Source organism: Budorcas taxicolor, chromosome 18 (genome assembly GCF_023091745.1).
Source record: "Budorcas taxicolor isolate Tak-1 chromosome 18, Takin1.1, whole genome shotgun sequence".
Classification (NCBI taxonomy): domain Eukaryota; kingdom Metazoa; phylum Chordata; class Mammalia; order Artiodactyla; family Bovidae; genus Budorcas; species Budorcas taxicolor.
Window position 1 is genome coordinate 58,723,779 of NC_068927.1, and position 22,936 is coordinate 58,746,714.

The 22,936-nt window shown below is 42.1% G+C and overlaps 1 protein-coding gene across 1 annotated transcript in view; it reads left to right on the forward strand.

Annotated features, from left to right (window-relative positions):
• Positions 1 to 349: 349 nt before the first annotated feature.
• LOC128064014 (zinc finger protein 883-like) overlaps positions 350 to 22,936 on the forward strand; it is a gene marked incomplete at its 3' end in the record, with an annotated part of 42,367 nt that continues 19,780 nt past the window's right edge. The window contains exons 1-3 of the mRNA XM_052656835.1: positions 350 to 503; positions 1,083 to 1,159; positions 10,535 to 10,661. Of these exons, the coding sequence (XP_052512795.1) occupies positions 350 to 503; positions 1,083 to 1,159; positions 10,535 to 10,661 (358 nt within the window). The remainder of the gene's footprint in view (positions 504 to 1,082; positions 1,160 to 10,534; positions 10,662 to 22,936) is intronic.

The following is a 22,936-nucleotide window of genomic DNA, read 5'->3' on the forward strand; positions in this document are numbered from 1 at the left end:
CTTTAAAGATGTGGGAAAATAGAGCTCTCTAAATGGCACAGACAACAAACTGCAGCAGTTGATTCATAAAACCTAGAAAGACACACACAGGAAGTAGATCAACGCTCTCACGTGTTAATTCATGTAAATGTAACTTACAACACCACCGATCATTATTGGTCATCAGATAGCATTTAGGGCATCATTTTCAAAGGCATTTGTCTCTGCCCACACACACTTGTTAACCTAGCGTGTCCTGCTCAGTTCAGTTCAGTTCAGCTGCTCAGTCCTGTCCTACTCTTTGCGACCCCATGGACTGCATCTCACCAGGCCTCCTGCTGCCTCTGGTTTATTGTCAAAGAAAGCTGTGATGGAAACACCTAAAGGCTCTTGGTCTCTGAAGTTGGAGGTGCCACAGCTGCAGAGAGGTGGTCAAAATGCGAATCATTTTGTGAAAACCTGTGTCCCCAGGCTGCAGAGGCAGGTGAAAAAAACTAAGGACATCTTTGGGAAGAATTCTGCAAGTAAAGTCTGGCAGGAACCCAAGACCTCCAGGTGATTCCCACCAAACACTCACCGCTCCCCTCCCCTACCCCAGGGGGGCAGACATATGCCGAGGACCACCACACCCATCCTAGAAAGAGCCCCTCCCCAGGGAATCAGGTTGACCTTTGCTTCTAGAAGTTCCCGCCCTAAATCCTCCCTTCCTGAGGTCTCAGATGTGCCAAATGTGAGGTTTTCCTCAGGGCTCCTGAATCTAGGTCTTCCTCTTGCATTTTTTCAAAACCCTGGTAGGCTGGGTCAGGTAGCCCAGAAGTAGGGTCCATTTTCTCTGGTGAATTGTAGTGAGGCCTGCTCTCTGTAATGCAAAAAGGTAGGAGCGAAACTAGCCGGGAAGATCTGCAAATAGAGTGGAGCACCAGGATGTGATTAGCATATCAGGTTAGTCTTGATTACCCACTACAGATCAGGAACACAGGAAGTCACCAAAGAGCTCCGAAAAGGGTGAGAAAAACAAGAAAACCATTTCTTCTTTTTCACTGCAGCAGTTGCAGGTTAAACGGCTATATGGAAGTCTTTGAAGGTATTTTCTCAACATGCAGATGTGAGTTTGAGACGTCATATCCCCATAGAAGACGCAGAGCAGGAGGAAGAAGAGGAGGAAATGGCAGCTTCTCAGGTAATTGTCCTGTTGCGGGTGTGGGGCTGTGTCTGCTTTTCCTCCTGAAATGCCTCGATGGAGAATCTGCAAACCTTTAGTTCTCTGCTTCTAAGTTTTCTGCGTGGAGTGTTTATTATCACCTTCTTATTTTTACCTTTTTTTTTAAAAAAAATAGTGAAAACCAGCTCTTCAGGTTTCGTCTCCCTCATATTCCAGAGCCTTTTCTCCATTGTGTGTATCCTGGCTTTCTATAGAGCATGATGAATTCTCAACATGAAATAGTGACTTTCAATGTTGAATACATTCCCTTTGTGAGAGATCAATACGGGGAGGCACCGGTATCTGAGATTCCCATTAGGATGTGGTTCAGTGTTACGATCTTAGGGAAGTCAGGGAAATGCTGTGATGAATGTTCTCTAACTCAGTGACCTCTGATGTTCACTGGTTCAGGTGCTTCTGTGAGATTTCCACACTATGAAATTCATTTTTCTTTCTTCTTCTTCTTTTTTTTTTTTTTGGTCTTGAACAAGGGTCTTGGAAAGAAAAAGCAATGGATATGCCTATCACAGTTAATGAGGAAATGCCGTATCTTCTTAGTTACTCTTTGCTTTGAAAAATGAACACTGTCAGCTAAAACAGATGCACAATTTGAGAGATGTGAATTAAGTTTTATTTGGGGCAAAATGAGGACAGCAGCCCAGGAGACAGCATCTCAGAGAACTCTGAGAAACTGCTCCAAAGAGACAGTGGGCTAAGGTCAGTATGTGATTTCAGTGAAGGGGGAGTTCAGTGCAATCAAGCACTTATTTTACAAAAGGTTTCCTGCCAGTCGTGAGGAACTGAAGTCATCATTTAGTGGTTTAGTGCTTTTCTAGATGTGAAGAGATGTAAGGATTGGGATCATGAAAGCAGTTCCTGAAAATATTCGGCTCTCTAAAAACCTGTTCCACCAGATTCCCTGGACCTGAGTGCCTCAGTCCTACCCTGAACTCCCTCGAGGGGACTGAAGTCAGGTTCAACACCATAGGGTTTATTCTCTCCAGAGGCAGATGGCAAATGCCCTTATTATTCAGTTCAGCTCACTTCAGTCATTCAGTCATGTCTGACTCTTTGTGAACCCATTAATCACAGCACGCCAGGCCTCCCTGTCCATCACCAACTCCTGGAGTTCACTTAGATTCACGTCCATCGAGTCAGGGATGCCATCAAGCCATCTCATCCTCTGTCGTCCCCTTCTCCTCCTGCCCCCAACCCCTCCCAGCATCAGAGTCTTTTCCAATGAGTCAACTCTTCACATAAGGTGGCCAAAGTACTGGAGTTTCAGTACAGATCTCTGGTTTCTCTGCCTTTTCTAAAACCAGCTTGAACATCAGGAAGTTCACGGTTTACATATTTCTGAAGCCTGGCTTGGAGATTTTTGAGCATTACTTTACTAGCATATGAGATCAGTCCAATTGTGCGGTAGTTTGAGCATTCTTTGGCGTTGCCTTTCTTTGGGATTGGAATAAAAACTGACCTTTTCCAGTCCTGTGGCCACTGCTGAGTTTTCCAAATTTGCTGGCATATTGAGTGCAGCACTTTCACAGCATCATCTTTCAGGATTTGAAATAGCTCCAATGGAATTCCATCACCTCTACTAGCTTTGTTCGTAGTGATGCTTTGTAAAGCCCACTTGACTTCACATTCCAGGATGTCTGGCTCTGGATGAGTGATCACACCATCGTGATTATCCAGGTCATAAAGATCTTTTCAGTACAGTTCTTTTGTGGATTCTTGCCACCTCTTCTTCATATATTCTGCATCTCTTAGGTCCATATTATTTCTGTCTTTTGTCGAGCCCATTTTGCATGAAATATTTCTTGGTATCTTTAATTTTCTTGAAGAGATCTCTAGTCTTTCCCATTCTGTTCTTTTCCTCTATTCCTTTGCATTGATCGCTGAAGAAGGCTTTCTTATCTCTTCTTGCTATTCTTTGGAACTCTGCATTCAGATGCTTATATCTTTCCTTTTCCCCTTTGCTTTTTGCTTCTCTTCTTTTCACAGCTATTTGTAAGGCCTCCCCAGACAGCCATTTTGCTTTTTTGCATTTCTTTTCCTTGGGGATGGTCTTGATCCCTGTCTCCTGTATAATGTCACGAACCTCATTCCATAGTTCATCAGTCACTCTATCTATCAGATCTAGGCCCTTAAATCTATTTCTGACTTCCACTGTATAATCATAAGGGATTTGATTTAGGTCATACCTGAATGATCTAGTGGTTTTCCTACTTTTCTTCAATTTAAGTCTGAATTTGGTAATAAGGAATTCATGATCTGGCCACAGTCAGCTCCTGGTCTTGTTTTTGTTGAATGTATAGAGCTTCTCCATCTTTGGCTGCAAAGCATATAATCAATCTGATTTCGGGGTTGACCATCTGGTGATAGTAATCCATAGTTAAAACAGATTAAAAAATTGATATGTTAGTATGGATCACAAGATGAAGGTTGGTGTTTAGAAATGTACAATTTTTACCAATATGTTTTTGTTTATATTGACATGATTTGTGATTATTTGAAAACCAAAACAAATGTGATTCAACTCTCACATTACTCCATGCTGTTATGCTTCATTTCTAGGGTGTATACAAAGTTCTGTTTTTGATGGTTGCTGTCTCAAAGATGAGACAAGGTCTTCTATCCTAGGGAGAAATCATTTATATTTATTCTCCATTAGAAGATTAAAGACCTAGTAATGTAGCATGTACATCTAACTGGAGGTGTTAGTCATTCATGTCAAACATCCCTATAGGTCACCATGAGGTAAGTGTTCAGGGAGTAATTCCACATATTAATATAAGATGTACATTTTCAATAGTTATGTCACTTGCTTTTTAAGAAAAATACAATGACAGTTCACTGAAATCTTGATGTATGTTTATAACATCAACAGACGTCATGAATATTAGTGGACATGTTTCAAATGAAGACATCTCTGATCCCCTAGAAATGTATGGAAATCGGTCACAGAAAAGTCATGTAATTAGTGTATGTCTTGTTTCATAAATGATTAACCTCCATTTTGCAACCATAGGAATCACAGTTCTCAGATCATTGTATCAGAGCAGTGAATATTGTTGTTTATGCTTGTAATCTGTATTTTATTCAGGTACACAGTGGGTTGGAAAAGGTTTTATTCTGACTGTGTGATATGACATGTTAATAAAACTGGATGGTTTCTTGTGATGAAGTTGGTGTGTAATGAATTATCAACCTACCGATTTAAGGTTGAATGGAAAATACCTAACAATAAACTCTTTGTTAGCACAGAGGGATGATATCTGCAACAATTAATTTCCATACTGCCTTTAAGCCTCAACTAATTGGATATTTCCCATCATTTCTCCATTGTACTTTTTCCCCCTCTCTGGAACTGCTGGGACATTGTGATAGTTCTAAGAAGGACCATACAGAGTATTGAGAGTTTACCTGGATTACTCCATCTCCATCCTGTTGCTGCCACAGCGTCTGAGGAGCAGGCAGCCTGCAGGTCCTTGAACTCACACCAGCCAGTCCTGTGAGCACCTCCACTAGATGACCACCCACCTTGAGACCAGCAGTTTGCTGAAGCCCAGGGTCTACTGCACAGGCCCCCCTTCAATGACACCCTCAGAGCTCACCAGAATCCTGCTCCTCTGGTTTGAATGGACCCATCCATGCTCAGCCTGCAGAGCCCACAGCACTTCACCCAGGGTCCCTTAGAAAGGCCTGAACCCCAAGAACTGGAGCTTTCTCTGCTTGGTTCTAGCCTGACCTCCCTCAGGAATTCCCACCCTAAACCCTCCCCTCTGAGGTGTCTCAGCTGTGCTGAGTGAGAAGGCTCAAGGTCAGGGCTCCTGAGTGTGGGTCTTGGGGAAGAAGCATCAGAACAGAGAACGTCCTAAAGATTTATTTAATGATCCGACTTCAGACCTGCAGATTCATAACTTCTTAGAGTGGGGACGTGACCTTGAGGGGTTCACATTCACTGAAATGTTTCAGAAAGAATCTGAACCATTGGCCAAGTGATTTCCATTGTTTCCCATCAGGGTCACTTGACCAGTGTTAGGAAAGGACCACCCTGGTGCCTTCCCCACAGAGTTCTCTCATGGTCCTGTGGGGGCATCAGTGTGGTGTGTAGGAAGTCCTCCAGGGGACTCGTAATGGGAGGCCTGGGTGAAGGACGTGGCTCCTGGTCCATCTGTGAGAGCTGAGGCCCAGCTTCAGTCTGAGAGGCTGCAGGGTTGGTCTAGCTGGATTTGGACAAGGGAAGTCAGTCAGCTCACATCATCTGTGTGAGCAGAGGGTTAGGAGCTCTCTATGGGGAGAGAACAATCAAGAAATAAGTTCACAGGCTGGTCTCCAGGTAGGAGGTGATTGTTCCCGAATCTCTCCTGAGACAGGACAGGACAGGAGAGGTAGGTCTTTTCAGCTTTTCAAGTCCTTCTGTCTGTAGGTGAAGTAGTTGCAGGTTAAAGAGCCCTGCGGATGACTTTGAAGGTATTTTCTCAAGATTGCAGAGGTGTGTTTGCTACAAAACATCCCCAGAGAAGACAGAGCAGGAGGAAGAAGAAGAGGAAATGGCAGCTTCTCAGGTACACGTTCTGTTCCACGCCTCAGGTTGTGTCTGGTTTTCCTCCTGAAATGCCTAGACTGAGAATCCGCAAACCTTTAGTTCTCTGGTTCTAATTTTTCTGTCTGGGGTGTTCGTTATCCACTTCTTATTTTTCCCTTTTCTTCTTGTCATAGTGAAGACCGGCTCTTTAGACCACCTCTCCCTTGTGTCCCAGATCCTGTTCTCCATTGTCTCTGTCCTGGCTTTGTATAGAACGTGATGAGTTCCCAACCTGAATGAGTGACTTTCAGCAGGTGAACATATTCCCTTTGTGAGAGATCAACACGGAGAGGCACTGGTATCCGAGATTCCCACTGGGATGTGGTTCAGTGTTGGGATCTTCGGGAAGTAGGGGAAATGCCATGATGAGTTCACACGTGGATACAATTCAGCTCTTTAGGAGTTAGAAAATGCCCTTATATATAGAATCAACTCAGTGATCCAGAATTTTTTCAGAAAATGCACAGAAATAAAAAGAAAACTAGGAGACACTGTCCTCTGTAATGCTAAGGCTTACTAGTTACACACACTGCTAGGATACAAAACAGAGGAAGTATATATAAAATGAATTTTGCATAAAACTGATATCTTTCTGTTCAGTTCAGTTCACTTCAATCAATCAGTCGTGTCTTACTCTTTGCGAACCCATGAATCACTGCACACCAGGCCTCCCTGACCATCACCAGCTCCTGGAGTTCACTTAGACTCATGTCCATCAAGTCAGTGATGCCATCCAGCCATCTCATCCTCTGTCGTCCCCTTCTCCTTCTTCCCACAATCCCTCCCAGCATCAGAGTCTTTTCCAATGAGTTTACTCTTCGCATGAGGTGGCCAAAGTACTGGAGTTTCAGCTTTAGCATCATTCCTTCCAAAGAAATCCCAGGGCTTATCTCCTTCAGAATGGACTGGTTGGATCTCCTTGCAGTCCAAGGGACTCTCAAGAGTCTTCTCCAACACCACAGTTCAAAACCATCAATTCTTCGGCGCTCAGCCTTCTTCACAGTCCGACTCTCACATCCATATATGACTACTGGAAAAATCATAGCCTTGACTAGACGGACCTTAGTTGGCAAAGTAATGTCTCTGCTTTTGAATATGCTATCTAGGTTGGTCATAACTTTTCTTCCAAGGAGTAAGCGTCTTTTAATTTCATGGCTGCAGTCACCATCTGCAGTGATTTTGGAGCCCATAAAAATAAAGTCTGACACTGTTTCTACTGTTTCCCCATCTATTTCCCATGAAGTGATGGGACTGGATGCCATGATCTTCGTTTTCTGAATGTTGAGCCTTAAGCCAACTTTTTCACTCTCCTCTTTCACTTTCATCAAGAGGCTTTTTAGCTCTTCTTCACTTTCTGCCATAAGGGTGATGTCATCTGCATATCTGAGGTTATTGATATTTTTCCCGGCAATATTGATTCCAGGTTGTGTTTCTTCCAGTCCAGCGTTTCTCATGATGTACTCTGCATAGAAGTTAAATAAGCAAGGTGACAATATACAGCCTTGATGCACTCCTTTTCCTATTTGGAACCAGTCTGTTGGTCCATGTCCAGTTCTAACTCTTGCTTCCTGACCTGCATACAGATTTCTCAAGAGGCAGGTCAGGTGGTCTGGTATTCCTATCTCTTTCAGAATTTTCCACAGTTTATTGTGATCCACACAGTCAAAGGCTTTGGCATAGTCAAGAAAGCAGAAATTGATGTTTTTCTGGAACTCTCTTGATTTTTCCATGATCCAGCAGATGTTGGCAATTTGATCTCTGGTTCCTCTGCCTTTTCTAAAACCAGCTTGAACATCAGGAAGTTTACGGTTCACATATTGCTGAAGCCTGGCTTGGAGAATTTTGAGCATTACTTTACTAGCATGTGAGATGAATGCAATTGTGCAGTAGTTTGAGCATTCTTTGGCGTTGCCTTTCTTTGGGATTGGAATGAAAACTGACCTTTTCCAGTCCTGTGGCCACTGCTGAGTTTTCCAAATTTTCTGGCATATTGAGTGCAGCACTTTCACAGCATCATCTTTCAGGATTTGAAATAGCTCCAATGGAATTCCATCACCTCTGCTAGCTTTGTTCGTAGTGATGCTTTGTAAGGCCCACTTGACTTCACATTCCAGGATGTCTGGCTCTAGGTGAGTGATTAGGTTCAAGTTATAATTTCCTTATTTTTTCCTAAATGCCCAGGCTCTGATAGTGCATCTTCCATGTGATCCATTTACACCATGACAGATGATGTCCACTGGCTCTGGTGATTTCTCTGAGATTATCAGGCTATGAAGTTCATTTGCTTCCCTCTATCTTTAAACAAGGCTGTGGAAATATGTAGTGGGGAACGTATGAAAACCCTCACAGTTTTGGAGAAATTCCGTATCTTTTTGGTTTCTCTTTGCTTTGGAAAATGGATGCTCACTGTGTTGATGATAGACACTAGGTTTTAGGAATGGGCATTTTCATCACTCAAGCCCAGGTGTGATGTTTCCAGTACATTCCACGCTCATATCACACATAGTCTTCTTATTCACATATTTTTTTTCCAAAATATTTGCAATAATCATATTGGTGCTAATCTGTTTTCACCTGTGTTTAATTTCTAAGATACAGCTCAACAAAATGTTACAGTTTGTCAGGAAATTAAAGTTTCAGAACCAAGAGCTCTAATTTGTCTTATAACGTTTTATATGTTTGCACCCTAGTGTATTTAAAATATACAAAAAATACCATTCACAAGTAGATGTGTATATTTTAACCCATTAGAAATAATCTTGATTTTATTGACATGAATCAGTTCAGTTCAGTCGCTCAGTCGTGTCCAACTCTTTGCAACCCCATGAACCACAGCACGTCAGGTCTCCCTGTCCATCACCAACTCCTGGAGTTTACCCAAACTCATGTCCATTGAGTTGTGATGCCATCCAACCATCTCATCCTCTGTTGTCCCCTACTCCTCCTACCTTCAATCTTTCCCAACATCAGGGTCTTTTCAAACGAGTCAGCTTTTCACATCAGATGGCCACAATATTGGAATTTCAGCTTTAGCATCAGTCCTTCCAATGAACACCCTGGACTGATCTCCTTTAGGATGGACTGGTTGGATCTCCTTGCAGTCCAAGGGACTCTCAAGAGTCTTCTCCAGTACCACAGTTCAAAAGTATCCATTCTTCTGTGCTCAGCTTTCTTTATAGTCCAACTCTCACATTGATACAAGGCACTGGAAAAACCATAGCCTTGACTAGATGGACTTTGTGGACAAAGTAATGTCTCTGCTTTTTCATATATGCTGTCTAGGGTGGTCATAACTTTCCTTCCAAGGAGTAAGTATTTTTTTAATTTCATGGCTGCAATCACCATCTGCAGTGATTTTGGAGCCCCCCAAAATAAAGTCAGCCACTGTTTCCCCATCTATTTGCCATGAAGTGAGGGGACTGGGTGCTGTGATCTTAGTTTTCTGACTGTTAGCTTTTCTTTAACACTCTTAATAAGTATATAGTCTCATTTCAATATATGTCTGTAGGCATTAAAATGTTAAAATTATAATTTTTTCTTGTTTAGGTATTCTCCCCAGTTATATAAAGTTCTTAACAAATACACATATTTTTGTGTTTGGCCAATTGTGTCTTGGTCGTAGCCTGCAGAATCTTGGAGCCGTGTGGGAGGCTTTGTTGCAGCAGGCACACTTTAGCTGTGCTGTGTGGGATCTAGTTCTCTAACAAGGGGCTGAAGCCAGCCCCCTGACTGGGGAGCTCGGACTACCAGGGAAGACCCTGTAAAAACTTGCATGAACTTTCTTTAGTGTTGTCGCTGTGTATTTGTGTTTTACTAGTTAAATTTTAGTTCATATAAACTGAAGCAAAATTCAAGATCTGTCATTTAATGGATGTTTGACAAAATATTTGCAAAAGGGGGAACAACAGTGTTGTTGATTTTATATTATTTATGCGGTGCATTCAAGACTCTGTCAAAACTGTTAGACAGACATATAGTATATACTAAATAGTTAAAGGATTATTGCTGCTATGGGTACTATTCTATCAGACCCATCAATTTTGTAAAACACTTAAAATTCAAAGTTAAGTATAAATTCTTACTTTACTAGTCGACCTCTTTGCTATTCAGAATGGTCATTCATGCATCAGAATTTTCAACATTACTAGTTAAAATAAGCCTGTTAAATATGTGGCACATTGGCCCCACTCCAGAACTCTTAGATCAGAGCATGCTTTTAAAAAATATGTCCTGTTTCCTTGATAGGGGCCTTCCCTGGTGGCTCAGATGGTGAAGAGTCTGCCTGCAATGTGGGAGACCTGGGTCCGATCCCTTGGTGGCGAAGATTCCCCTAGAGAAGGAAATGGCAACTCACTCCAGTATTCTTGCCTGAAAAACCCCATGGACAGGGAAGCCTGGTGTGCTACAGTCCATGGGGTCAGAAAGAATCAGACATGACTGAGTGACTAACATACTTTCCTTGATAGACAGTTTATCCTGTGTCACACGAGTACAACTCTCCAAAGTAGATAAGTCAGTGTTGATGTGCCTGTTTTATAATTTCTCTTCCAGATCAAAATAGTTTCGATAGTGATCTGTGGATCATATCTCATTCTCTTTTCCTGGGTTAGAAATACAGTTGAAAATACGGCTGTATACAAATTATATTCTTGTGTAACACCAGACCTTCTCCGAAATCAAAACCATTTCTCTTGCTGGTTTCCTCTTGGGTCACACTAGGAAGTCTTCCCATGTCCACATGGCTCATGTCCTTTGTATTTCAGGGACAGCTGACATTCGAGGATGTGGCCAAAGACTTCACCCAAGAGGAGTGGGAGTGCCTGGACCTCCGTCAGCAGGAATTGTACAGGGACGTGATCTTAGAGAACTACGGGAACCTGGCCTCCTTGGGTGAGGATAACTGCCTTCCAGAATCCCTTAAGTACCTTCAGGGTTTTGGTTCATTCATTCTAGAATGTCTCCTGGAGTTTTCTGCTTTGTCCAATAGAGGTTCAGATCCCGACTTCCTAGGTGGAAAAGGGTATTTGTGACATTTGAAAGAAAGACTTCATTATGGGTCATTATAACTCTAATCTTCTTCTTCCTTGATGTAATCTGCCTTCCTGTTGTTCAGTCGCTAAGTCATGTCTAACTCTTTGCCATCCCATGGAATGCAGCAAACCAGGTTTCCCTATCCTTCGTTAACTCCCAGAGTTTGCTCAAATTCATATCCATTGAGTCAATAATGTTATTCAATCATCTCATCCTCTGACATCCCCTTCTCCTCCTGCCCTCAGTCTTTCCCAGCATCAGGGTCTTTTCCAATGAGTTGGCTCTTTGCATCAGGTGGCCAAATTATTGAAGCTTCAGCATTAGTCCTTCCAATGAATATTCAGGGTTGATTTCTTTAGGACTGACTGGTGTGATCTCCTTGCTGACCAAGGGACTCTCAAGAGCCTTCTCCAGCATCACAGTTCGAAGGCATCAATTCTTTGGTGCTCAGCTTTCTCTGTGTTCCAAATATCACATCCATACGTGACTACTGGAAAAACCATAGCTTTGACTAGATGGACTTTTGTTAGCAAAGTGATGTCTCTGCTTTTTAATATGCTGTCTAGGTTTGTCATGGCTTTTCTTCCAAGGGGCAAGCATCTTTTAATTTCATGGCTGCAGTCACAATCTGCAGTGATTTTGGAGCTCCCCAAAATAAAGTCTGTCACTGTTTCCATTGTTTTCCCATCTACTTGCTATGAAATGATGGAACTGGATGCCATGATCTTAGTTTTCTGAATGTTGAGTTAAACTAACTTTTTTACTCTCCTCTTTCACTTTCATCAAAAGGCTCTTTAGTTTTTCTTCGCTTTCTGCCATAGGGGTGGTGTCATCTGCATATCTGAGGTATTGATATTTCTTCCGGCAATCTTGATTCCAGCTTGTGCTTCATCCAGCCCAGCATTTCTCATGGTGTACTCTGCATATAAGTTAAATAAGCAGGGTGGCAATATACAGCCTTGATGTACTCCTTTCCCAATCCAGAACAAGTCAGTTGTTCCATGCATGGTTCTAACTATTGCTTCTTGACCTGCATATCCTTCATTCTAGGTGAGTGGTAATTGTATAAGTTCTGTGGTATAAGATAGTGGCACTCTCCTCTGCAAACCGGATTTCTACTATTTGCTTTTGCTTTAGATTCTATTAGAACATGCTCAGATAACAACATGAGTGGTAAAAAGTGGGTTAAATAATTAGTAGGCATTAGTATTTGTGGAGAAGGAAATGCCACCCCACTCCAGTGTTCTTGCTGGAGAATCCCAGGGACAGGGAAGCCTGGTGGGCTGTGGGCTCTGGGGTCACACAGAGTCGGACACGACTGAAGAAACTTATCCGCAGCAGCGGCAGCAGTATTTGTGAAAATGTTTTGTTTGTAAATTTGATTACTTAGAGGTAAAATTAATCATTACATTGCCCAACTGCTCTTCATTTAGTTGTTCCTGTAGGTTTCTATCTTGACTTCTCCTCAACACCGTACTCCTTTGTCATCTCATTTTGTCCAGTGTTCTGTGTTTGTGGTCTCTGTTCTGCAGGCTACAGATCCCAGTTCCTCTTGCTCTGGTGTTTGCCCACTGGTGGGTAAGGTGGTCCAGAGACTTATGCCCGTATCCCCTTGATAGGGAGTGGATTGTTATTACTGTGAATAGAGCCTGCCTGAATACTGAAGGGATCTTTGTCTTTCCTCTGTGGCTGTCACTGCCCTGTCAGGGGTGGAGTCTGCTCCCTGATTAGTGGAGTAGAGTCCCCAGATCTGTTTTTTAGCTGTGCTTCTGATCTGTGGTTCTTCTGATCTAGTGGGACTGGAGCACACCAACTGGGAGAGAAGCCACTGAGGATTGCTCCTCTGGGGATGTGCACATTGGAGCATGCTCTGTGGGTCATCTTTCATGTGTTGTGTGAGCTCTCATGTGACCCTGTGTTGGCATTGATCTTGGCCCCACCTGAACCATGGGCACGATGGCACTTAACCCTGATGTCTCTCAGATGTTGTTTTCACCAGGTCACCAGCATAGATCCATTGCAGTCATGTCCCAGGTGTACATTCATTGTGGAGCCGGACCCCCTGCAGTGGTATGGGACCAATTTAGAATGTGACCTGGCCCAACCGCCTCATGTGCATGCCTACAAAGTCTACAGTTGCTAAAGCCAGACTGGTCTTGACTGCCAGAGCCTCGTTTCCATCTAGATGTTCTGTCGGGGCTGAGTTTACAAAGCGAGTTGTGGGGTGTAACACCATGGTTGTCCGGCTGCAAGGAGAGATCTCAGCTTTTCTTTCTTCGTGGTGAGAGGGTAACAGGCAGGAAGGCCAGGGGTCTCCAAATGGAGGAAATAGCTGGCAAGTGTCAGACATTTTTATTTCTCTTAAGTGGCAGGAGAAAACAAACTAGGGATATTGTTTCCTTCTCTATACAAATTTAAAAGGTGGTTTCTCTTAAAATTCTGTGTTGCCATAGTGACACCTGGTATCACCTGAAGTTAACCAATGCCTTTTTCTTATGGAAATGTTTATCTGAAGCGATGCTAATGTACTATGCATTTACCCCAAACTCTCTCTTCAGGTCAGTTCCGCCTTTTGGCTGAAAACCTACTTGATAAACCAGTATGTTATACTCTAATCTATGTAAACGACACTATTTGTATGGTGATCTGCCCTTCTTCAAGATTTAAGTTAACCATTTTATGGCCCAAGATAAAACATTTGGTGCCAAGATTATCCCAAAATACATCTTATGGTTGAGGGGACTGGTGCCATTCTGAGTTTTGAGACATTCCTTTCTTTCATTAACAGGCTGCTTGTGACTATATAACATCCAGCTAAAGACTAGCAGGGGGGTACTCTTTCTGCCCCATTCTGATGCCTATGTCAGAAGCTTTCTCTATCTCCTTTATAGTTTAATAAAACTTTGTTACACAAAAGCTCTGAGCCATCAAGCCTCGTCTCTGGCCCCGGATTGAATTCTTCTCCTCTAGGGGCCAAGAATCCCAGCATCTTGGCGTGATTCAACAACAACCTTTCATCTTGGGGGCTCGTCCGTGTTCCTTCAGGACAAGGTAAAGATGCTTGGAGCTCTAGTTCTTTGTTCTCTTAGCGAACATGTTTTCTGCTGTGCTTTACTAACTCTACGGTGTGCTTGTGTACATAAATTACATGCCCTGCACGAAACAAATAAAGAGCCCTGCTCTAAGGTTCCACAGTGATCTCATACGGCTTATGGCAGAAACCTGTCAGGGGGTTATACCGACCTGCCAATGCCAAGAGACACCCAATGACTCCTTTGGGAACCGACCAGAAATGGGCAAAGCGTGTGGACCGAACTCTCCTTTCTCGGTCAAACTTTTCAGTCTCTTTGACCATTTCATAACTCCTTGGGAATTAGAAGTACTAACCTAATCTATTGGATCTTAGACTTTCAAGGAACTTGTGATCTATACTGTTACTGTGTACTGTGGCTTAGGTCCCAAACTTGGATTGGTAGTCAAGAAAGCGCCTAGCCTTGCTAGAAATCGAAAGTTCAGAAGCTAGATGGAGCTCTAGCCCCAGTAACATCTCAGAGGGTAAAGGTTACTCAGATTGGGACTGCAATGGGTGTTTTTCCTTTGGTAACACTGGCTCTTAGTGGACCAGAGGAGGCTTTTATACTGGTGTGGTGATGCTTGAAAAGAACATCTCAGCTTTATGTTCATATCGGTCTTATTGTGGTCAGGAATATACTCAGGGTCGTGCACAGGCACTCAGGTGACGAATGCTTCCCCCAGCGGTCTTAGCTTGGGGGGCATTCCAGAAGGTTACTCTGATTGCACCCCGGGTGGCATCAGAGACAAACAAGGTTAAAGGTGAAGAACTAGATGTCAGGTAGAGATGCTATCAGGTTTACCCCTAGTACATCCATACCCCATCTCTATGGTAAAACCAAGAGGGTCGAAGGCAGCGCCTGCGTCAGTAAGAGACAGACAAAGTCCGACCAAAAAAAAAAAAAAAGTCTTTTGGTGTAAAGTCTGTCTACACCCCCATCTAAAACAGAGAGAGATGCCTCTGGTTTAAAAAAAAAAAAAAAATGGCGCTGGTCGCTTTTTTTTCTCTCTTACAGATGAGAGCTAACAATTCCAGCCTCACTCCTTTGAACTGTATCCTGAAAAACTGGGATAGATCCGCAGGGCTTAAAGAAGACACACCTGGTCTTCCTATGCGATATTACGTGGCCACAGTATCCATTGGAGGACGGTGAACGGTGGCCAATTGGAGGGTCTCTTAAGTATAATACTGTTTTACAATTAGACTGGTTCTGTAAAAAACAAGAAAAGTGGGTAAAAGTAGCATATGTGTTGCCCTTTTTCTCTCTGCAAAATATGCCAGACTTGTGTCCTAAGGGTATAGATTTGGGCGTAAAACCTTCAGCTCCCTCCTGTCCTACTTTGCCCCCGTACCCGGGGCTCCAAGCTGAACAAACTGAAAGCCAGAAAACCCCCCTCAGAATGGCTGCTTTGGTCTCAGTGAAAATCCAAACTGAGATTCAAATTTCCCATGTAGCAGTCCAAACAACTCCTGTCTCAGTACGACCTCAGATTATTCTGGTTTCAGTAAAAACTTAAACCATCAAAGTACGAGATGAGATGGAGGACATGAGACAAAGGAAAAAAAAAAAAAAAAAACAGGTTTCTCCAGTCTATCTCTGGGATCACATGCACAGAGCCACCAGAGAGACTGAGGAACAGTCACACAAGCTGTTGCCTCTTTAGGAAATACCCACCGGGAAAAATAATCAATCTATGAGAGTTAATAAGCCTTTTTCTTATCAAAAAATACAAAAAATCAAGAGGATCTGCGAGACTATTTAGAAGACCAAAAAATATACATATTAGAACTTTTACAGGTGTTACTCTGCTTTATGACTTTACTTGAAAATATGTGATGTATATCTTGGGACAAATGCTGACTCCCAACTCAAAGACTCGAGTTTTGAGAAAAGCGGTTGCTTATGGAGATAAATGGCTTGGTAATAAGTCAGGAAGGAAGAGAGAAGACGAGATAGTGGCCCTCCCCACTGGGAATCAGGCAGTCCCAACTATAAAACCAGACTGGGACTACAACTCAGCTAAAAGAAGATGGGATCAGAGTCATTTTGCCAGATATATTCTTGAAGGATTCAGGCAGGCACATTCTAAGCCTTTAAATTATAACAAATTGGCAGACATAGAACAGGAGGAAAAGGAAGCTCCTGGTAAATTCCTAGATAGACTAAGAAAAGCTCTTCGCAGATTCACTGAGATTGATCCCGAAAGTGAAGAAGGAAAAGTGATCTTAAAAGATAGATTTATCACTCAGTCGGCTCCAGATATCCGCCGTAAGCTACAAAAACGGGCGTCTAGACCAAATCAGTCTTTAGATACTCTGTTACAACTGGCTCAGACGGTTTATTACGGTAGAAAATATGAAAAAAAAAAAAAAAAAAAGACAAAAAGGCAAAAGCCTTCACAATGGCTATGAAAAACATTCTTAAACAGCCAGAAAAAATGCCCAGAGGGACCCAGGTGAAAAGGGATGGGCTTGCTATTACTGTGGAAAAGAGGGACACCTCAAACAAGATTGCTCTCAGATATCTAAGCCACACCCGGCTCCATGTCCGGTCTACAAAAGACCACACTAGAAAAGAGACTGCCCTCAGAGGCATAGGTCTCCGGGGTCAGACTCTCGAGACAATCAAGACTGAAGGTGCCCGGGGGTCCCCACACAAGCTCCCGTCCTAATTATACCTGAGGAACCCCAGGTATTAATAATTGTGGGGGGCCAATCCGTCGATTTCCTTTTAGATACTGGGACAACTTACTCTGTGCTTACTGAAGCCCCTGGTCCACTTTCTTCCCGATCCGCTTCCATAATGAGACTGTCTGGATGAGCCAAAATGTATTATTTCAGTTATACATTATCTTACAACTGGGATTCTGTGCTATTTTCACATGAGTTTCTGATCTTGCCAGAATCTCCCTCACCCCTTTTGGGGAGGGGTATACTGAGCAATGTCCATGCCTCTGTTTTTATGAATATAGAGCCCTCCCTTTCTCTCCCTCTAGTTAAATCCTAGAGTATGGGCTGATGAAAAATCTGTGGGTCGAACACAAAATGCTATTCCTATAGTTGTCATGCTCAAAGACCCACACTTATTTCCACATAAAAAACAGTATCCTCTGAAACCTGAAGTTTAAAAAGGGTTAAAACCCATCATCAAAAATTTAAAAAAAAACTGTTACTTCCCTGTAACAGTCCTTACAGCACTCCTATTTGGGGTATACAAAAATCAAATGGTAAATAGAGACTAGTTCAAGATTTACCTGTAATAAATGAGGCTGTAGTTCCTTTACACCTCGTGGTGCCTAATCCTTATACTCTATTGTCTGAAATTCCTGAACGAGCCAAATATTTCTCAGTAATTTATTTAAAAGATGCCTTCTATTCAGTGCCTTTGGCAGAAGAAAGTCAATTTCTATTTGCCTATAAAGACCCTGTGCAGGCAGCTTATCAGTTAACCTAGACAGTTTTGCCCCAGAGATTTCGTGACAGTCCTCACTTATTTAGACAAACTTTGTCATGACATCTACAAAACTTTAAAAACTCTGAAGCGCTGGTGTTACAATATGTAAATGAAATTTTGCTCTGTGCTGAGACAAAAGAAGCTTGTTTGTGAGCCTCAGAAGATTTCTTAAACTTTCTGGCAGGTATGGTTACAAGACATCAAAAAAATAAAAAAGGCTCAGCTTTGTCAACAATCAGTTAGATATCTGGGCCTAATCATATCAAAAGGGACTAGGGCCATAGGCCCTAAAAAAAATAAACCTATATTAAATCATCCCCTACCTATGACTTTAAGACAATTGAAAAGATTTTTGGAAATCATAGGTTACTGTCACATTTAGATTCTGGGTTACGAAGAACTTTCCCGGCCTTTATGTAAACTTATAGCTGAAACTCAGCAGGCCAAAACTGACAAACTGGTTTGGTCTCCAAAAACTCAAAAGGCTTTTAAGGTTCTTCAGACTGCTCTCCTACAAGCTCCAGCTCTGAGCTTGCCCACAAGGTCAAAATTTAATTCTTCACTAAAAGAAAAAGTATGGACTTGGGAATTTTGACGCAACCCCGAGGGTCTCACCAACAACCCATTGCTTAGCTAAATAAAAAATTAGATGTAATTTCATGTGGGTGGCCCCACTGCCTAAGAATAATTGGGACAGAGGCTTTATTAACACCTAAAACTTTAAAAATAATTAATAGACAAAACCTTACTGTACTGACTTCTCATGATGTGAGTAAAATCTTAAATTCTAAGGTTAATATTTAGATGACAGACAGTAGGCTTCCCAAGTATCAGTCATTGTTGTTAAAAAGACCAGTAACTAAGCTTAAAGTTTGTAAAAATTTAAATCCTGCCACTTTCCTTCCTGAAAAAATAAAACACCTGATCACAATTGTTCTCAATTCCTATCTTTAAACTATACAGCTCGAAAAGATCTACTGGATACCCCATTAGACAATCCTGACATGAAAATATTTACAGATGGCAGTTCTTTTGTTCGAGATGAAAAACATAAAACAGGTTATGCCATGGTGACTGCTAAACAGGCTTTAGAAACAAAATATCTCCCCCAAAGAACTAGTGCTCAGTTAGCGGAGCTTGTGGCTCTGACCCGAGCTCTAGAGTTAAACAAAGGACAGCGGATAAATATCTACACTGATTCTAAGTATGCTTATTTGACTTTACATGCTCATACTACAATATATAAAAAAAGACAGTTTAAAACAACAACAGAAAAACCTATTCAACATTTCAGAGAGATCAACAGACTTTTAACTGCTATATATTATCCTATAAAAGTAGCTGTTACACATTGCAAAGGGCACAGCAGAAATGGGAGTAAAGTAGCTAAAGGTAATCAGCTGGCTGACTGTCAAGCCAGACAAACGACACTTTAGGAAACCCCTTCACTGCAGACGCCTTTGCTCTAGACAGGTCCTGTGAAACAAGAAAAACCACAATATACTGAGAAAAAATTTAAAAGATATAAAAAAAGAAGAACAAAAATTACTGATAAAAGATGGTTACAGTCAGAAGATAGACGATTAATAATTCTTAATAATGCTCAATAAAACAATTCTTAAGGGTTTACATCAGAGTTTTCATTTGGGTACCCAGAGTACTTACCAAATGGCTTCTCATTTGTTTAAAGGTAAAAATGTAATAAAAACTTTAAAAAATATTATCAAAAGGTGTGAGGTTTGTCAAAAAAAATAACCCAAAGACTAAAAAACTAACAAAATCTAGATTACAACAAAGTGAAAAATATCCTAGAGAAGACTGAAAAATTGATTTTACTCATATGCCAAAAGCTAATAGATATTCTTGCTTACAAGTTTGGGTAGATACTTTTACTGGATGGATTGAGCCTTTTCCCTGTCATAGTAAACAGGCTAAAGAGGTTATAAAGATTTTAATCCGTAAAATTATCCCCAGGTTTGGGTTGCCACGGAGCCTTCAGAGTGACAATGGCTCCGCCTTTAAAGCTGCTGTAACTCAGGGGGTTTCTAAAGCTCTAGAAATAAAATATCACTTACACTGTTCCTGGAGACCCCAATCCTCACAAAAGGTTAAAAAGGCTAATGACATTATCAATAGACATCTGCACAAATTAACTCAAGAGACACAAGACAAGTAAATTAAAGTCCTACCCATAGCTTTAATAAGGGCTCAAACTGCCCCCCAAAAAGAGAGACTGTCCCCCTTTAAATGTATTTATAGGAGGCGTTTCTTACACACAGACATTGTTATAGACCCTGAAGCCTTAAAATAAACTAGTTATGTAACTCAGCTCTCAACTTTTCAACAGGCATTAACAGAACTCTGAGAGACGACTCCTGACCCTGCCTCTGAGTCAAACAAGCCTCTATTTGAGCCAGGAACTGAAGTCCTCATAAAAACTTTGAGATCTGGGGGCCCATCCCTCGAGCCCCTCTGGAAAGGCCCTTACCAGGTTATTCTTTCTTCTCCCACAGCTGTCAAAGTGCCAAAAATTGATTCGTGGATACATCATACTCGAGTTAAGAGGTGACACCCTGACCAAAACTAAGTGACATCTTTTTATGTCTTTATTTTCTATGCTCTGACTTTGTATTTTTCAGATGGCCTGATAACCTATGTGAGCTTACTTCTGCCAACTCCAAATATCCTGACTCTACCATTTGATCCTCAAGACAATGCCTTCCTGTCCTGGGCTCACTCCTACATTCCACAATCTGTCTAACTGCTGGGTCTGTGAAACACTCCCCTCTTCATCAGTAAAAGGCTTCCCATGGTAGACATCTCCACTTCAGAAAAAAAGACTTTCTCCAAGTGTGTAAATACCTTCGACAACAATTTCATGTGATACCTCTTCTTCATCTGATGACATCTACCAACCCTAAAATAGACTGGTACAATACTTTGTACTTTAACTATAGACATAATGTGACTTTTAATTTTGATTATACATTGTCTCGGTTCAATGACTATTTTACTACACATAAGACAAATAGGTCTAGATCTAATGGTTTTTTACCTGACGTTTATCAAATATGAGATGAGGTTATATGACTAACTCCTAAAAAAGACGTTTAATATCTACTGCCCCTATATGCTGAAAACAAGCAGAGCCATCTCCAAAAGTTAGCCAACAACTTAATTACAATGATTAAAAACAATTGAGATTTTTGCCTCAAAAAATATACAACATAATCATTCCGGTGTTTTCCAACCCCAGTTCAGGTCCTCCCTTTGTGTGGCCAGGCACTAATTGGGACTAGATATCTCAGTCATGCTGGCTTGCTCCAAACGAGACTTATTAGATGTCTGGCTCTTACCTATGAACATGGCTTTCCCCTGGTTGGATAGGGAGATACACCCTGAGTCTAGCCTTTACTCATGGCTTTATATTTTCAGAGCTCGCAAAAAAGTCTGCTAATTTACCCCACCTTAAAACTCGGTGGACAAGGTCTATATTTCACTGATATGATTATTTGGCTACAGTGTTTGTTCCCTCTTTGGAAATTACAGATGTTATGCTACGAATGGATGCTTTGACTAACTTTACTCAACAGACATTTCAAGATTCTCAAAGGACTATTTCAGCTCTTAATGCTAAACAAACACAAATTTAAAAGGTGTTTTACAAAACAGATTGGCTTTAGATATTCTGATAGCTGCTCAAAGAAAAATGTGTGCTATTATTCATACCCAATGCTGCACATTATCCCTGATTTGAACACAAATGTTACTCATTTTACTAAACACATTAACAAGATGATTGGGGCCATAAATACTCCTAAAGCCTCAATTGCCTCACTCTGGGAGACATTAACTAGTTCCCCTTGGTAGACAACTATTTTAATTACAATAATTCTGATTGTTTTGTTTCTACTGTTTGCTCCCTACGTCTCTAACTATATAACTAGATTTGTTTCTAGCCACATAAAAGCTTTCACGTTACAAATACTTGCTCAAACTCCAGCTACTGCTACTGCTGCCTCCAACTACTATTTGGGGCCCCTAGATCAAATATCCTCAATATGAAGATTAAGAAAATATGTTGCCTCCCCAATTTAGGGACAACGCCCCTTCTCAGCTCAAAAACAGTTATAAAACAAAAACGACACCCTTTCCCGAGACAACACAATTCTCCTAAAAAAGGGGGGGGGGAGGGGAATGAGAGGGTAACAGGCAGGAAGGCCAGGGGTCTCCAAACGGAGGAAATAGCCTGCAAGTGGCAGACATTTTTCTCTCTCTTAAGCAGCGAGAGAAAACAAACTAGCGATATTTTTTCCTACTCTATACAAATTTAAAAGGTGGTTTCTCTTGAAATTCTGTGTTGCCATAGTGACACCTGGTATCACTTGAAGTTAACTAATGTCTTTTTCTTATGGAAACGTTTATCTTAAGCGATGCTAATGTACTATGCATTTACCCCAAACTCTGTCTTCAAGTCGGTTCCCCCTTTTGGCTCAGAACCTACTTGATAAACCAGTATGTTATACTCCGATATTGTTCCTCTATGTAAATTAAACTATTTGTATAGTGATCTGCCCTTCTTCAAGATTCAAGTTAATCATTTTATGGCCCAAGATAAACCATTTGGTGCCAAGATTATCCCAAAATACATCTTATGGGTGAGGGGCCTGGTGCCATTCTGAGTTTTGAGACATTCCTTTCTTTCATTAACAGACTGCTTGTGACTATATAACATCCAGCTAAAGACTAGCAGAGGGATACTCTTTCTGCCCCCTTCTGATGCCTATGTCAAAAGCTTTCTCTGTCTCCTTTATACTTAAATCAAACTTTGTTAGACAAAAGCTCTTAGCCATCAAGCCTCGTCTCTGGCCCCAGATTAAATTCTTCTCCTGGGGCCAAGAATCCCGGCATTGTAATTCAATAACAACCTGTCAGTGGCAGGGCCTGGGGGCTCAGCTGTGGTTTCAGCACCATCTGTACATTGGGACCACCCACAGGCATGTGCTCTGAAGGTGCCCCTAGAGCCCAAGGGTCTACCCTGGTGGGGAGGGGGCTGGGGAGGAGGAAGCAGCTGTGGGGGTCCTGAGATCACCCACCTAGGTGGGAGCCATTTCTAGTATCTGGACAGGCAGGGACAGGCACAGGGGCAGGGAGGCTGCAATGGGGTTCTTCCCTTTGGGCATCACTCAACAATGCTGCTCTGCTTCTCTGGTGGTTCAGGCTTCCTCCACAAGCATTCTGTTTGCAGAGCTCCTCCCTCCCTCCTGTTGCCTCAGGATGTCTCCTCACAGCCAACCGCAGTCTTCTGCCTGGGTCTGCTCTCCAAACCCCACATTCCAGCACCCAGCCCTTGTGTGCAGCAGTGGACACACTCTCAGGCTGGATGGGCAAGGCTGGGGTCAGCAGCCTGTGTACAGGTCTCACTCTGTCCTGCACACTGGTTGCCATGTTCTCTTCCCACAGAGAATGAGTCTCTCCTTCTGTCCCAACTGGGCTCCCCCCAGTGAGGGGCTTCCCTGGATGTGGAGACGTCTCCTCTCTTCAGATCCCCCCAGGGTTTTGCGAGTCCCATCCCATTTCTTTTCCTCTTGCTATTCATCCCTCATT